The 14,416-nt window shown below is 39.9% G+C and overlaps 2 protein-coding genes across 5 annotated transcripts in view; one reads left to right on the top strand and one right to left on the bottom strand.

Moving 5' to 3' along the window:
• LOC123759766 (major facilitator superfamily domain-containing protein 6-like) overlaps window positions 1-6,419 on the top strand; it is an 82,149-nt gene extending 75,730 nt beyond the window's left edge. Inside the window, exons 10-11 of the mRNA XM_069317291.1 lie at window positions 4,107-4,247; window positions 5,817-6,419. Of these exons, the coding sequence (XP_069173392.1) occupies window positions 4,107-4,247; window positions 5,817-5,974 (299 nt within the window). The 3' untranslated portion in view covers window positions 5,975-6,419. The remainder of the gene's footprint in view (window positions 1-4,106; window positions 4,248-5,816) is intronic.
• Window positions 6,420-9,039: 2,620 nt separating this feature from the next.
• Window positions 9,040-14,416, bottom strand: part of LOC123759584 (uncharacterized transporter YwbF) — a 45,602-nt gene continuing 40,225 nt past the window's right edge. For all 4 annotated transcript variants that reach the window (XM_069317272.1, XM_069317274.1, XM_069317268.1 and 1 more), the window contains 3 exons: window positions 13,497-13,748; window positions 13,235-13,375; window positions 9,040-10,288 (listed from right to left, as the gene is read on the bottom strand). In XM_069317272.1, the coding sequence (XP_069173373.1) occupies window positions 10,005-10,288; window positions 13,235-13,375; window positions 13,497-13,748 (677 nt within the window). In that variant the 3' untranslated portion in view covers window positions 9,040-10,004. The remainder of the gene's footprint in view (window positions 10,289-13,234; window positions 13,376-13,496; window positions 13,749-14,416) is intronic.

Below are 14,416 nucleotides of genomic sequence, written 5' to 3'. Positions count from 1 at the left end.
ATGTCCACTCCTGAGGGCGAAGCAGGAGGGTACCACCAAACAAGAAGTAAACCCTAATATAACAGGGGGGTAGTAGGCACCAATACAGACCCCCTCCCCCCACCAGGCAAAATTACAAAAATAAAAGAGAAACCTCACAAGAGGACAACGTACCCAGAAGGAACAGAGCCGGCCGCTGTTATAGGTGAAAACTAGCTGCGCAGTACCCTGCACCCCTGCCAGTGCATAAACTACCACTTATCCCAAGGTAAACATGGGCAAAAGCCCCCCAAAACACTCGGGGCAGTCAATTGCCAAGCAGCAAAAGACCAACAGAGGTAGACCCAAGGTGACTTATGGAAGAGAACCACAAGCCCCTAGGGCAGTACTGACAGGGTGCTTAGGGAAGGGAACCCTGAGCGCATGCTGCCCGAGTACCTTAGAATATTACTCCTAGTCTGCACGCCACCGTAAGAGCAGTACTGAACCAAGGCACAACACAACAAGAATCTGGAGCTGGAGCCACTCGACCATTGTGCCTCACACCAGCCAAAGAACTGAGGTGTGGATTGCTGGCGCAGAAGTCTGGGGCAACCCCTTATTCCTTCCTAGGGAGGGGGGAGCTGCGCAGACATGTGGCCTGGCTTGTGTGACGTCATGCTTGTTTGCTCGTTTTCATTTGGGGAGTTCTGTCCACTCGTTTGTCTATTTTCATCGTTTTTAACAAGAATAGGGATTTGTTTTGGGGCGCTTACCTTTCTGGGTGCTTGTCCTGGTCGATGGCAGATATAGAATGCTCCAAAATCACATGTTCAATTCTATAGGCCATTGCTCTTTGTGCCTCTGTGAGGGGACCAGGTTCTTGCTCGTGGTCCCTGGTAGGCCTAGAATTCCACCCACATCGACTGGTGCCAAAGTTAGGGATAGTCATATCAGCCTGGATAGCTCTGGGGTGCCATAGGGACTCCCCCAGAAAAATGACAGATTACTAAGAGGAAAGTTAAAGGAGTTAAGGAACTTAGATGCATACAAAAATTCAAAGCTAATGATCAGGAGAGGACGGTTAATCAAGATTGTTGATGTTACATCCTCCACCCACCCAGGCAGAACTAACCCTATATATATCTTGGAAGACAAACAGACACAACACCGGAGTGACAATGAACAGGATAATAATGTACGGAATCCAGACGCTAACTCTCACCCCAATAGGGACAACAAATTTAAAATGCTTCTATACTTATGCCAGAAGCCTGATAAATAAATTTGATGCATTGTGTGCATATGTTGAGGCCAACATTATTGGCATAAATGAAACATGGGTAATGAGAGGACATTATTGAAGGGAAATTCCTCCTCCCAGGGGTATCATCCACTGTTCAGAAAGGACTGAACAACAAGAGCAGGTGGTGTACTGCTCTATGTGAAAGAGGACCTGAATGCAACCACCAGTGAGGAACTGAACACAATGGGATCCTCAGGGTCTGTATGGTGCAATATACTAGTTCAAGATGGTAACATACTGACAGTGGGCGTATGCTATAGGGCTGACACAGCAACAACAGAGGAAGTTACTGATCTGCATAATGTGATTAATGCTGCATCACAAACCCAAACTCTTATAATAGGCAATTTTAAACATGAAACAATAGATTGGGTAAATCTAAGCATGCAGGAGATCCATTTCTAGACCTGGTGCAGGACTCATTTCTCATACAACATGTGGTTAGAGCCCACGCGAGGTAACAGCATTCTGGACCTTGTGCTAACATCAGAAGAGGGCATGATCGATCAAATTCAAGCAGGGGAAAAGCTCACCCCATCGTGTGATCACAATACAGTATTCTAAGATGGAATACAATACCAGAAACTCTCGTAAAGGTCCAGGATGATGACCTTCTAGACTACCATCGAGGAAACTATCAGGAAATGAGAGAGGAATTGCAAAACACTTATGGAGTGAGCTGATAGGTGATCATGGTCTGGAAACATCAAAGGAAAATTTCAAAAAATCTTATTCCTGAACTCGTTCAAAGATATGTGCCAAAAAAGAGAAAGAAAAGAAAGGGAACAAAATAGATGATACAAGTAGTAAAAACAGCGCTAATATCTAAACGGAACCTCTGGGGACGATATAAATCCATGATGAACATCATGGATTATGAGATATATAAAAGGGCATTAAATTCAGCTACCCAGAAAATCCAATTAGCCAAAAGAAACTACAAAAAAAACTTTCCCAAAACCTAAAGGAAGATCCAAAATCATTCTATGCATATATACGAAGTAAAATGAAAACAAAGGACTTGGTAGGACCCCTAAAAGATGAGACTAACCAAGTTATATTGGATGATAAAAGGGCAGCAAACACACTGAATGAATACTTTACATCAATGTTCACACTAGAAACATTGAACGACATCCCATCACCCATACAAATGTTTGAAGGAGGTGACGACAATGGAGAGACTGGCAAGAAAATTACAGGCACATGGAATAAATGGGAGAATACTAGAATGAATAAAACAGTGGTTAAAACATTGAAAACAAAGGGTCGTGCTGAATGGGAATGAATCTGACTAGAGAAATGTGCTAAGTGGGGTGCCACAGGGGTCCATTTTGGGACCAACCCTTTTTGTCATATTCATCAATGACATAGATGAGAATACAGTATTACAAACCACATTATCAAATTTGCAGATAACACTAAGATCTATGGTAAAGTGGGAAGTGAAAGTAATATTGAAACCTTACAGAAACATCTACGTGTACTCCACAAATGGTTAGGTGACTGGCAAATGCCATTAAATGCAAGACCTAGCATGTGGAACATAACAACCCACATCATAACTACTAAATTGACAGCACTACCTTACAACAGATAGATGAAGAAAAGGACCTTGGAGTCAGAATCCATCATTCACTAAAAGTTGTACAACAAGTGGGAATGGCAGTAAAAAAAGCGAACCAAACCCTGGCAATAATCAAGTGAACCTTTACCTTCAAGGAAAAGAAAGTACTTTAGTCATTCAATTGTACAAGTCTCTGGTGCACCTCCACCTGGATTATTGCATCCTGGCATGGAGACCTCATCTTCAGAAAGACATAGCTACTCTGGAGAAGGTGCAGCACCAGGTAACAAAAATCATCCCAGAGCTTAGTCATCTCTCGTATCGGGACCAATTGAGGGCCACAGGGCTAACCCTGCAAACCAGGCATGACAGGGCAGATCTCATCGAAACCTTTAAAATACTGAACAATTTGGAGGATGTCGATCTGGACAATTTCTTCAAAAGGTCAGATGTAATATGAATGAGGAGCAACAGGTTCACGCTCAACAAGCCACAATGTAGGACAGAAAACAGGAGTTCCTTTTTCACCCATGGGGTTGTAAACCCGTGGAGCTGCCTACCTGCCAAAGCCGTAAACGCTAAAAAACTGCTGGGTTTTAAAATACAACTGGAAAAGATCAGGGCAAATGGGGGGATCTTTGACAAGCTGCTGGCTTCCTGTTCTCATCATTCCTGCTGGTAAATTCACACATTTACCTCAGGTAAATTCAGGTAAATGTTAGGCTTATATTATTGAATTATATTGAGGTTCCCCCAAAGGTTTAATTACTGAACCCCCCCCCCCCCCCCAGGATGCAACCCACAACAGGTTGACTAATTCCTGCATACCTATTTACTGCTAGGTGAACAGGAGCATTAGGTGATAGGAAATGCGCACAACCATTTCTGTCCTGGCCAGGATTCGAACCCAGAATTCTCTATTGCGAGTCGAGAATGAACCCAGCTGTACTACTGGGACTGGGGATGGACCTCCATTAACCAGATATCTATGATATGTGGTTATGGTGATGGAGAATTGAATATTTATAAGACCAGATAATAGGGTTTACACTGTGTTGTGAGATCTCTAAGTGCTCAACTTAGGCCATCAAATAGTGGTTACAAAGCCTTTCTGAGGCCTATTTAGCTCTCTTCTGAGTTTGTCACTGTGAACACCATAGAATCATCAATTTCTTAAAGCTGAAGCACATACCATAATTGTTTTCTTAATGTTAACATGTCATACCATTACCCAAATGAACAATACTACCTGCCTTTTTTTTTTTTTTTTTGCAGGGTATGGGTCGGCATCACTTTTAGGGGGCCTGCTGTATTCTAGTCTGGGTGGCCCCAATATGTACCTAGTGGTAGGAATAATAGCTGTTATTACTCTTGTCCTGCATCTTGCCTCTCACAAGCTATTTCCACCTGTTCAAGGTAAGTGTTCAAAGGGTCAAAGTAAATTCACACAACAGTATTGTGATTGCCAGTTACATGTGCCTCCAAAAGTTTAACTGTTCTCTTCCGGTTCAGAAATATTTTACTATTTAAGTGCTTCACTGTTATTTCAGCTCAACAGAAGCCTAATTTTTGAGCTATCACATCCCACTGCTTCCTAAAATAAGATCATGCTGTGTACTAGATCACACTGCACCTGTACTGCAGCCTCCTTTCATTGGATATGCAAGATATTTATCAGTTGGAATTTATAAGTTGCCTTTTTGTTACCTCTTTTTTCAACCAATGATGGTAGAGACCTTTCACTTGAACAGGCACTGGTGGAGCTACCTTTGTCTTTCTACCAGTACGGCTGCTTCTTGTGTTTACTGGATTGGTGACCTTCATGGGCCATGTCATTCTTCCAACCCCTATGGCCAGTTCTGCCCTGGTTCTCAACCCTTTTCTCTCATTGCCCCCATCCCCAGTGTTCCCAGGACTCTACCTCTTTCACATGGTCAGTGGCAGAATCTGGATGGATGGAAGTCTACTAGAATGTCACCTTAATAGGAGTAAAGTTGAGGCACTTTTTGTGTCGCATTTACATCCTTCTTCACAGTGGCAGTTTGAGGTGACTTAGCAGACCTTCCATCATTTATCTCAATTTACCTGAGGGTCACTAACACTCTAGTTTTAGTGGCCAGCGGCTTGTCAAAGGTCCCCCAAATTGTCCTAATGATTTTTTCAAGCTGGATTTTAAAATTCAGAGTTTTGGCATCCTGTATACGGACTCAGTGGTTAGGCAACTTCATGGGCTTATGACCCATAAAGACCTGTTTTCAGTCCTGCATTGTAGCTTGTTGGGCTTTAAATTGTAGTTCCTTATATGTTACATATGACTTTTTGAAGAAATTATCTGGATCAACTATCCTTCAAATTGTTCAGTACAGTAATTTAAACGTTCGATGAGATTAGCCCTGTCATGTTTGGTTTGCAGTGTTTAGTCTTGTGGTCCTTAATCGTTCCTGATATGACTGTTAACTAAGTCAACATGATTTTTGGAATGATTTTTGTTGACTACTACTATGGAGAAAGTACAACACTAATGTCCTTCTGAAGACGAGGTCTCCATGCTTGGATACAATAATCCAAGTGGGGTGCACCAGAGACTTATACAGCTGAATAACTACCTATTCAGAAAAGTCCCAATCCTTCCCATGGTATATTTTTCACGCCATATAGAACAAGTCGGATTTTGACACTGGTTCATGACAGGCCAGGGTGGGTCCTGGAGGCTTGGTACATTTCCCCCAAGACATGACTTGAGCAGCACTTAGCATCAGAGAACTACCAAGGGACCCATTAGAAAAGGACATTTTACCTGAATTTACTTGAGGGCCACTGACACTTGTGGCCTCAATGAGGACAGGAAGCCGGTGGCTCATCGAAGAATTTGATTACATTCAGTGTGTTATTTCCCCCTTTCCTTCCATCTCTTGTTTGATTTTAATTGTCAAAATATAGTATTTACATACACAAAGCTTACCCCAAGTCTTCTTGCCTTTGCAGAACCTGGAATGATATGGGGACTAAGAGACAGAGGAGAGGTGGAGGACACAAAGAACACTCAATCGGAGAACAATGAGAGTACAGCAGGAGGGAAGGATGTAGATTCAGTAGAATTGCAGTTAGAAGAGACCCATGACCACCTATCCCAAATAAAATAAGTACTGTTCTGTACCACATATATATATTATATAATATATTATAACACACACATTTTGTGTGTGTTCCATTGTCATGACATTGATATTTAGATGGTGTACTTTAGATGTTTATTGATGCTAGATTGCCATTGCAGGTAAGTAGATTACATAATTACTGTACATTGAATACCAATCAGAAAAAACAAAGTGCTCTGCTCTGATATTAAAGTTTCAACAATGATACAAAAAGTGGTGTCATTGACCCAGTGAAAATGTACTAAAACATGGAAAAGATAAACATGTTTTTGTTAATTTACTTAAAAAAAATAGGATTAAAATTATAATATGATCTTTTATTTGGGACAGTCTCAGCCATAAGAGCTGAATGATTAACTTTGTAAAAGACCAGCACTGAATGTAATGAAATGCCTCTTTGGATGGTGAGCCCCAGTTGCTCCCTGAAGCTATCTCACCGAGATGGAGGCCTATTATATCTCCTCCCTAGGAGAAGGATATACTAAGTCATATCTCCTCCTGTACTAGTAGGAATTATATCAACTGTGGTGTTGACTGGTCTACTGGGGACCAGAGCCAAAACCTGGCCCCCCCCCCCCCTCACAGACTCAGAGCAAGTGACATTTGCTTTCAGTGACACAGAGGGGCAGTAATCAGAGGCAATGTATCGGACTGGAGAAATGTCACAAGTGAAGTACCACGGGGTTCAGATCTTGCACAGGTAATGTTCATTGTCTACATAAATGATCTACCAGATGGAATACAGAATTATATGAACATGTTTGCTGATGATGCTACGATACTGGGAAAGATAAGAGACAGAGACGATTGTCATGCCCTTCAAGAAGACCTGGACAAAATAAGTGTATGGAGCATAATTTGGCAAATGGAATTTAATTGGAATAAATGCCATGTTATGGAATGTGGAATAGAACATAGACCACACACAACCTATAAATTATGTGAGAAATCTGGGTGGCTCTAGATAGAAAACTATCCTCTAAGGACCACATGAAAAACATTTCACGAGGAGCCTATTCTACACTCTCCAATTTCAGAATTGCTTATAAATTCATGGATGGTGAAATACTAAAGAAATTGTTCACGACCTTTGTTAGACCAAAGCTGGAATATGCAGCGGCTGTATGGAGCCCATATCTTAGGAAGCACATCAACAAACTAGAAAAGGTGCAAAGACATGCAACTAAATGGTTCCCGGAACTGGAGGACAAGAGCTATGAGGAGAGGTTAGAGGCATTAAATATTCTAAAAGTAAAAAATTGAAGAAGCGCTATGATCACTACGTATAAAATAGTAACAGGAATCGATAGAATTGATACAGAGAAGAATTTCTGATACCTGAAACTTCAAGAACAAGAAGTTATAGATTTAAACTAACTAAGCAAAACTTCCAAAGAAATAGAAGAAAATGTACTTTCTCAAACAGAGTGGTAAATGATTGGAACAAGTTAGGTGAGAAGGTGGTGGTCAAAACCGTCAGTAGTTTCAAAGCGTTATATGACAGTGCTGGGAAGACGGGATAACACGAGCATAGCTCTCATCTTGTAAAAGCATCCTGTACAGCTCTTAGGTAATTACTGAATGAGCAGGTGACTGTTTTTTCTTATACTTAATAATTCACTGTGTCGGAGGACAGGAAGCCAGAATGTATTCATACACATTAGGCTTTTATCTTTTAAGCTAACTTTATAGTAAAACAATAGAGATTCTTCCCCATTCCTGAATTATTATTATTATTTAGTGAAGCAAAAGTACAAACATACATAGGATTCAAGAAGATTGTAAATGTTGTAGATAAGGAAAGTACAATGCCTAAAGTCACTATACACAGTGTGATTAAGGCATAAAAAGTAATGCCAACAGCATTTGGTGTGTCCTGGCAGTTACCCATCCAAGTACAACACTAGCCAACCCTAACATTGCTGAACTTCACTAATCGAATCAGAATCAGAGTTCTTAACACTGTATGACAGACAACTGGTGTGTTGCTCCCTTGTACTCTCTGCTGCTCTTTGTTCTTTAAAATGTAGATTTTTCCCATTGATTATTTCTCACTGTGGATAGTACTCCTCACATTTGTTTTCTTTATTTGTTTCAATCTGGTGGCCTCACTATGACCCCCCCCCCCATTTTTTTTACAGTTTCTTTCACTTGCCCTTTTAGAAATGCAATGTTCTATTTGATTCACTCTTTTTAATTGTATTATTATGTAATATTTCTATGTTCACTCATGTGGTTACTTTGCCTTGGCTAATTTTTTGCCATTACCCTTGCACTGTTTTAACATTCTTCTATTATTGTATGTTGGGATTTTTAACTATAGGAATGATTTCCTCCACACTAAAATCATGGAAGGTTGATTGGGTAGCAACCTCACATACAGTATTTACCCAGCCTTATCTCAGGTCAGGCCACTACCTCACCCCTGGTCCACTGGACACTTCAGTCACCTTGTCCTCCTGAACTTTCTTACAAAAAATTGCAATTTTCCGCATTTTTTCCTAAACTTTTAAGGGGTTTATGACTGCTGGACATTCAATTGTTTGTATCCACTCTCTCACTGTGAGAGAGCTTGTTTACCGCTCCCAAATCACAAAAATGCTGTGGAGCTCCTCAGTTTTCAACCCTCCTCTATGAGATGATACTGTGGGTATGGTGCACATGTTGGAATAGCTACAGAACATTTGTAATTTGGTGCAAGTATAGGAGTAGCTACAGTGCATTTGTAATGTGGTACACATGTACTAATATCTACATTGCATCTATAATGTGGCACAGGTGTAGTAATAGCTGCAGTGCGGCTGTAATGTGGCTATTCACAACCTCACAAAAAAACATGAACTATTATCTTTTTATTTATCCTTATGTTGTGTGCACACACACAAAGTGAATATGTAAATTTTACTTTTTTAATGTGATATTTACATTTAACCAACAACAACAACCACAGTAATACTGAATACTAGGGATGGCTCTAATATAAGTAACATGTTACAATTAATTATTATGACTGAGAAAGATGAGAAAAGGATTGAGGCACACACTGAAGATATTAGTTTGGAGGCTTGGTGCCATTTTAATATTATTGTTACATTGTAGATAAATCTCTATAATATTTCATAGCTTACTTGTGTGTGGTATAACATTAGAAATTGTTGAGATCATTTTTATCACAATAGAACTAAACAACAGTAATGTCTATTGACACTCACAGCTCCTCAGTCTCTTACTTACAGTCTCCGTGGCGTAGTGGTAAGATGCTTGCCTGGCGTTCCGCGAGCGCTTTGTCCTGGGTTCGTATCCTGGCTGGGGCGGATTTACTGGGTGCAAATCCTTAACTGTAGCCTCTGTTTAACTCAACAGTAAAATGGGTACCTGGTTGTAAAAATGATTCTTCGTGGGGGTCGTATTCCAGGGAACATAGAATTAAGGACTTGCCCGAAACGCTAGGCATACTAGTGGCTGTACAAGAATGTAAGAATTGACTTGAGAATGGTCCAGGACGGACCAAAACGTCGTCATCCCTTCACCTTCTAGTGTGTGGTCTGGTCAAGAATGTAAGAACTCTTGTATATATATAAAAAAAACAAAAAAAAACTTATCCTAAAGCTAGGATTGGTGCTTCCTGTGTCTTTTACTCTTTTTCCAGATTCTGTTCCTTGCTCACTGTGTACATATTTACATAATCCAAAAATATTTTCCACGCTCTGTTTCACATTCTACATATGTTCAGAGTTGTGTTTATTTTATTTTCCCTGTTAATTGTGCACCGTTCTTTATATGCTTAGTGGGGTTACCTTGCTCCGATTCCAGGAGTCCAAGTCCCCATGGCCAAGTCTCTGACCAGGCCTCCTTTCACCACCACACCTATCCTTTCAACATTGCTCAAGTTCTGTGTATATAAATCCCTCTTATCTTGTGTTCCATTCTGTAATCTGTCTTTGGCATTTCTAGTGTCCTGTTTTGCTTTGCCTTTCTCCCCACATTCAATTTCACATTCTGTATTTCATAATTTTTACACTTCCCCCTCCCTGCCCTCCTCCTTTCCCTTCGACCTTAATTCCTCCAATGTCATCTCCACCTTTTCCACACTTCCTGTGACTAGTATTTTTGAACCTATGTCCTGCAGAAGTGCTTCTCTCTCCACCCCACATTGATCCTGTTCCTCCAGGTCTCTTCCTATAATTGTAGTGTGAGTGGTGGTAGTTGTTGTTGCTGCTGCTGCTTCTGCTGCTTTTCTTTCCAGAAGTATTTTTAAGTCCTGTTCTCCAACTGCCTCCAATCCCAGCTCCTTAGCTTCTGTGCATAAAGAGATAAAACAAGTTGGTGCTGGGGAGATGAGAGAAAATCCACTAAGAAACAATATTCAACTATGTAATATAATTACAAAGCACAAAAAGTATTACTGTATTTTAATGTGGTCAGGCAAAAATATCATCAAACACTTTAACCTAAAAATATATACTGTAATTGAAATATAAAATATTCAGCATATGGTAGGATCTATATGGAATATGCATATATGCATATATAACAACCGTGGACATCTTCAAGAGGAAACTAGATTTATTCCTCCAAGGAGTGCTGGACCAACCGGGCTGTGGTTGGTATATGGGCCTGCGGGTCGCTCCAAGCAACAGCCTAGTGGACCAAACTCTCACAAGCCAAGCCTGGCCTCGGGCCGGGCTTGGGGAGTAGAAGAACTCCCAGAACCCCATCAACCAGGTATCAACCAGGTATGCATATGACACATCTGCAGGACTTCAGTGTAAAGAGTATGAGTGTTTTGAAACACTTCCTGAAAGGGTTAGTGTATGGAAACTCCCTGGAGGGCATCAGTGCTTGTCTGTCATTTACTACAGATTAGTAAGATCTAGCTGTATGCCCTGCCTACTGGCCAGAAAAATTTGGTGTGGTTATTACATCTCTTGGCAGTAAAGTTTGGTCACATTCTGTGGATGGAAGTGGCTTCAACAACTTCTTTATTTTAATTCATTCCATTTTACCAACCATCTGTACATGATACAAGAAATTTCTCACATCTCTAAGACTGAAATCTGTATAAACATTTTGCCAATGTCCTCATATCTTGCCTCTCAATTTAAATAGGTTTCCCCTAGTATCTTGTAAGTATTGATCATATTCTCCATTTATTTTCCCCTCAAAGGTTATGTAATAAAGTTCCCTTAATCTAGCCTTATATCAGAGTCCTCTCAATTCAGGTAATGTACTAGTCTACTGTAATTGCAAGTCTCTGTACTTTTTTCAAGTTTCCTTTTAGTGCTTCACAAAATGCAGACTCCATGCTGGCACTGCATACCCCCTAAACTGGTCTCACATAGGCTATATATATATGGATTTGAAAACCACCTTACTTTGATTTTAGGTGATGTTCTTGTGTTTGCCAGCTTCAACTATACTGCTGATGTTATCCTGTTTACACAAGCTTCTGGTATTTGTGCTGAAATTATATCTTGAGGTTATCTTGAGATGATTTCGGGGCTTTTTTAGTGTCCCCGCGGCCCGGTCCTCGACCAGGCCTCCACCCCCAGGAAGCAGCTCGTGACAGCTGACTAACACCCAGGTACCTATTTTACTGCTATGTAACAGGGGCATAGGGTGAAAGAAACTCTGCCCATTGTTTCTCGCCGGTGCCTGGGATCGAACCCAGAACCACAGGATCACAAGTCCAGCGTGCTGTCCGCTCGGCCGACCGGCTTCCGTGTATCCATATCGTGTCTTTCTCTTATTGTTTCTCTCATTTGCTTTTTTGTTGTTGTTTCCTACAGATTTCCTATCACCTTTCCCTTATGCATTACCTTACACATGTTTGGATTAAATTGCAGCATTGATTTATCTGCCCTCTCCTAAAGTTTTTTAAGTCTTCCTGCAGCACTACTTTTCAGTTATCCTCAGTACATTCTCTCTTTTTTAACTTTGCATTAGCTCTAAACTTTTACAATATTAGCTCACCTTTTCTGGTAGGTTTTTAACATAAATTAGAAACAGCAAAAAAACATACAATAGAGCCTCGAGTGACGCCATTTTCCACACCTCTATAGCTGATCATATTTTGACTACGGCCTTTTCTTTCCTTACATCAGATACTATCTTACTCAATTCAGAATCTAACTCATTATCCCCATTTGTCTCCATTTTGTGCATTAGTCATTTGTATTGTAAATACAATATTGTATGTCACATTTTTAACGGACAGATCCATTCCATAAAAAATATGGCATATTAGGGGAGAGAACAGGTTGAACCGAGGGTTAACGAGTTAAAAAGCTGTCTACAAGTCCTTATTTCTGTTTTATTTTAGTTACCCTCTCATAGAATTAAATAAAGTTAAGCATGCTGTTGCCTCTCTAAATCCAAATTGTCTTCCAGTACAAAAATTAATCTCAAAATGTTCTACTGTTCTATTCCTAGTTACTGTCCTTATTTGATAAGAGTTCAGAAAAATTAAAGCTAAAACCAAACTTAAACATTCCTAGGCCTAGTATAGCACATAAATGCACCATAATAAGCCTAAGAAAGCATATATTAGGTCTAGTATTGCTAGGTTAGGTTATTTATGTTGTGGCTAAAAAGTTTAGTTTGTCTAAATTCAGTAACACAAATGTCAACTTTCTGGTGGTCCATCAAGACATATAGTAAGCATTTAGTGGAGAGTACCAATAAGTACCCAGTACTCTCATTTCAGGAGGATGGGTTGGCACGTCAGTTCTCTTTCTTAATATCGGTCCTTTATTTACCCTCAGTCACATTTCCATAAACTCTGTCCCCTCGTCATACCTGGATTAACCTAACGCACTTCCTATTCCCCAAAAATGGGAAACCATTATATCTATTACATTAATGGGCTATATGCAGAAATATAATTTTTTTATCCATTATTTTTAATCATTAAATAAGCAAGTACCACTGGTGAAATTTTGTATGAAATAATAGAGAAAATATCTTTAAAAAATGCATTAACAAATTACTTTGTTCTCGTTATTTAAATATTTATTTTGTTAATTTCACCAAATGTATGTGCATATATGCTGCATAAGGATAATGGTTCAAAAGTTATACATTCTAATAATTCAATGTTTTACTTCATTACTGCATATTAAATGCCTAATAAAATGGAAAACTATTATTCTTAAATCAGCATAGATGTACAAGACCATTTATTTAAGTTCAGCAAAGTAGAGAAGCATTACACAGTAGGTGGAGGGTGTTGGGGGAAGCACTCACCTGGAATGTGTGGGTAGAACTTTATATAGACCAGGTGAAGAAGGCAGGTGATGGCTGCCAGGACACTGGTAGCCAGGTAAAGCATCTCGCCCCCCCACCATTCATATATAATCCCACCCACAAAACTGGCACCAGCATAACCTGAGGAATATAATGATGGATTAATTAATAAATATATATTATATTAGTACAGTACAAATTGAAATGGCTACATGCAGTACCAATGCTGCAATTTGCCAAAAACACGAAGACTACGCCTTACCTAATGTACCGTAGCAGACACTGACAACACTCTGGACGGTGTTGGAGGTGCCCTTTGGTGTGATGGATGAAGCATGAACAACTACAGCTGTGAAACCCAGGCCAAAACATGGTCCATTAATGAGCTCTATCATGACTGTAGCCCAGACAAGACCCTGATTGCTCGCTAGGGCCAATCCAGCCAGTCTGATGGCATAGAGGAAGAGCACCAGAGCGATCACCCTGTGGGACCCCAGCTTCTTCACGAACCAGTCTAATGGGAGAAAGTAATTTCTGTTATGTACTTTTACTCTTAGTTTTCTGGCTTGAATCACAGCATAAATGTGGAGTGGTTGGTCTAGACCGGCAGTTCTTAACATGGGCCATATGACCACCTCTGTGCTCTCTAGTGTGTATATGTTCCAGGATGGCTCTAGAATGCATGTATTTCAAGGTCTATTTGCTTAAGGGGGCATATCGAAATAAATCGTTATAAATTAAAATTGTTCAATTTGCTTATAAATTTTTTTATGAAATGGTTATAGAAAGGGCTGCAACTGGTCCAAGTTTCACCATCACATCCTAAACAGAAAAGGAGAAAAAAAATGCACAACGTATTATGCAACGAATGTTCAACATTCTCAAATAATCTCAGGGAACACATGTGTCAACTAAAATGTCTACTATGTGCTGTAGAAGCACAAACTCTTGTAATAATTGTAATATGTATGTTCAATATATTTATATTTAAATTTTTTTTTTTTTCTTTTTGTTTTTATTTCTTTTTTTTTTGGCCAATTTTTTTTTCTCGTTTGTTATCAAGGGATTTGCATGAAACTTGCACACCTTGCTCAATGGATGCCTATCTGCAAGGGTGCCAATTATGAACGAAATCTGTCGAAGTCAAGCTCAGCTACAGGTGGCCGAACTTGGATCTTTATT

This window comes from Procambarus clarkii, chromosome 8 (genome assembly GCF_040958095.1).
Source record: "Procambarus clarkii isolate CNS0578487 chromosome 8, FALCON_Pclarkii_2.0, whole genome shotgun sequence".
Classification (NCBI taxonomy): Eukaryota; Metazoa; Arthropoda; class Malacostraca; order Decapoda; family Cambaridae; genus Procambarus; species Procambarus clarkii.
This window is presented reverse-complemented; position numbering and strand designations above follow the sequence as displayed.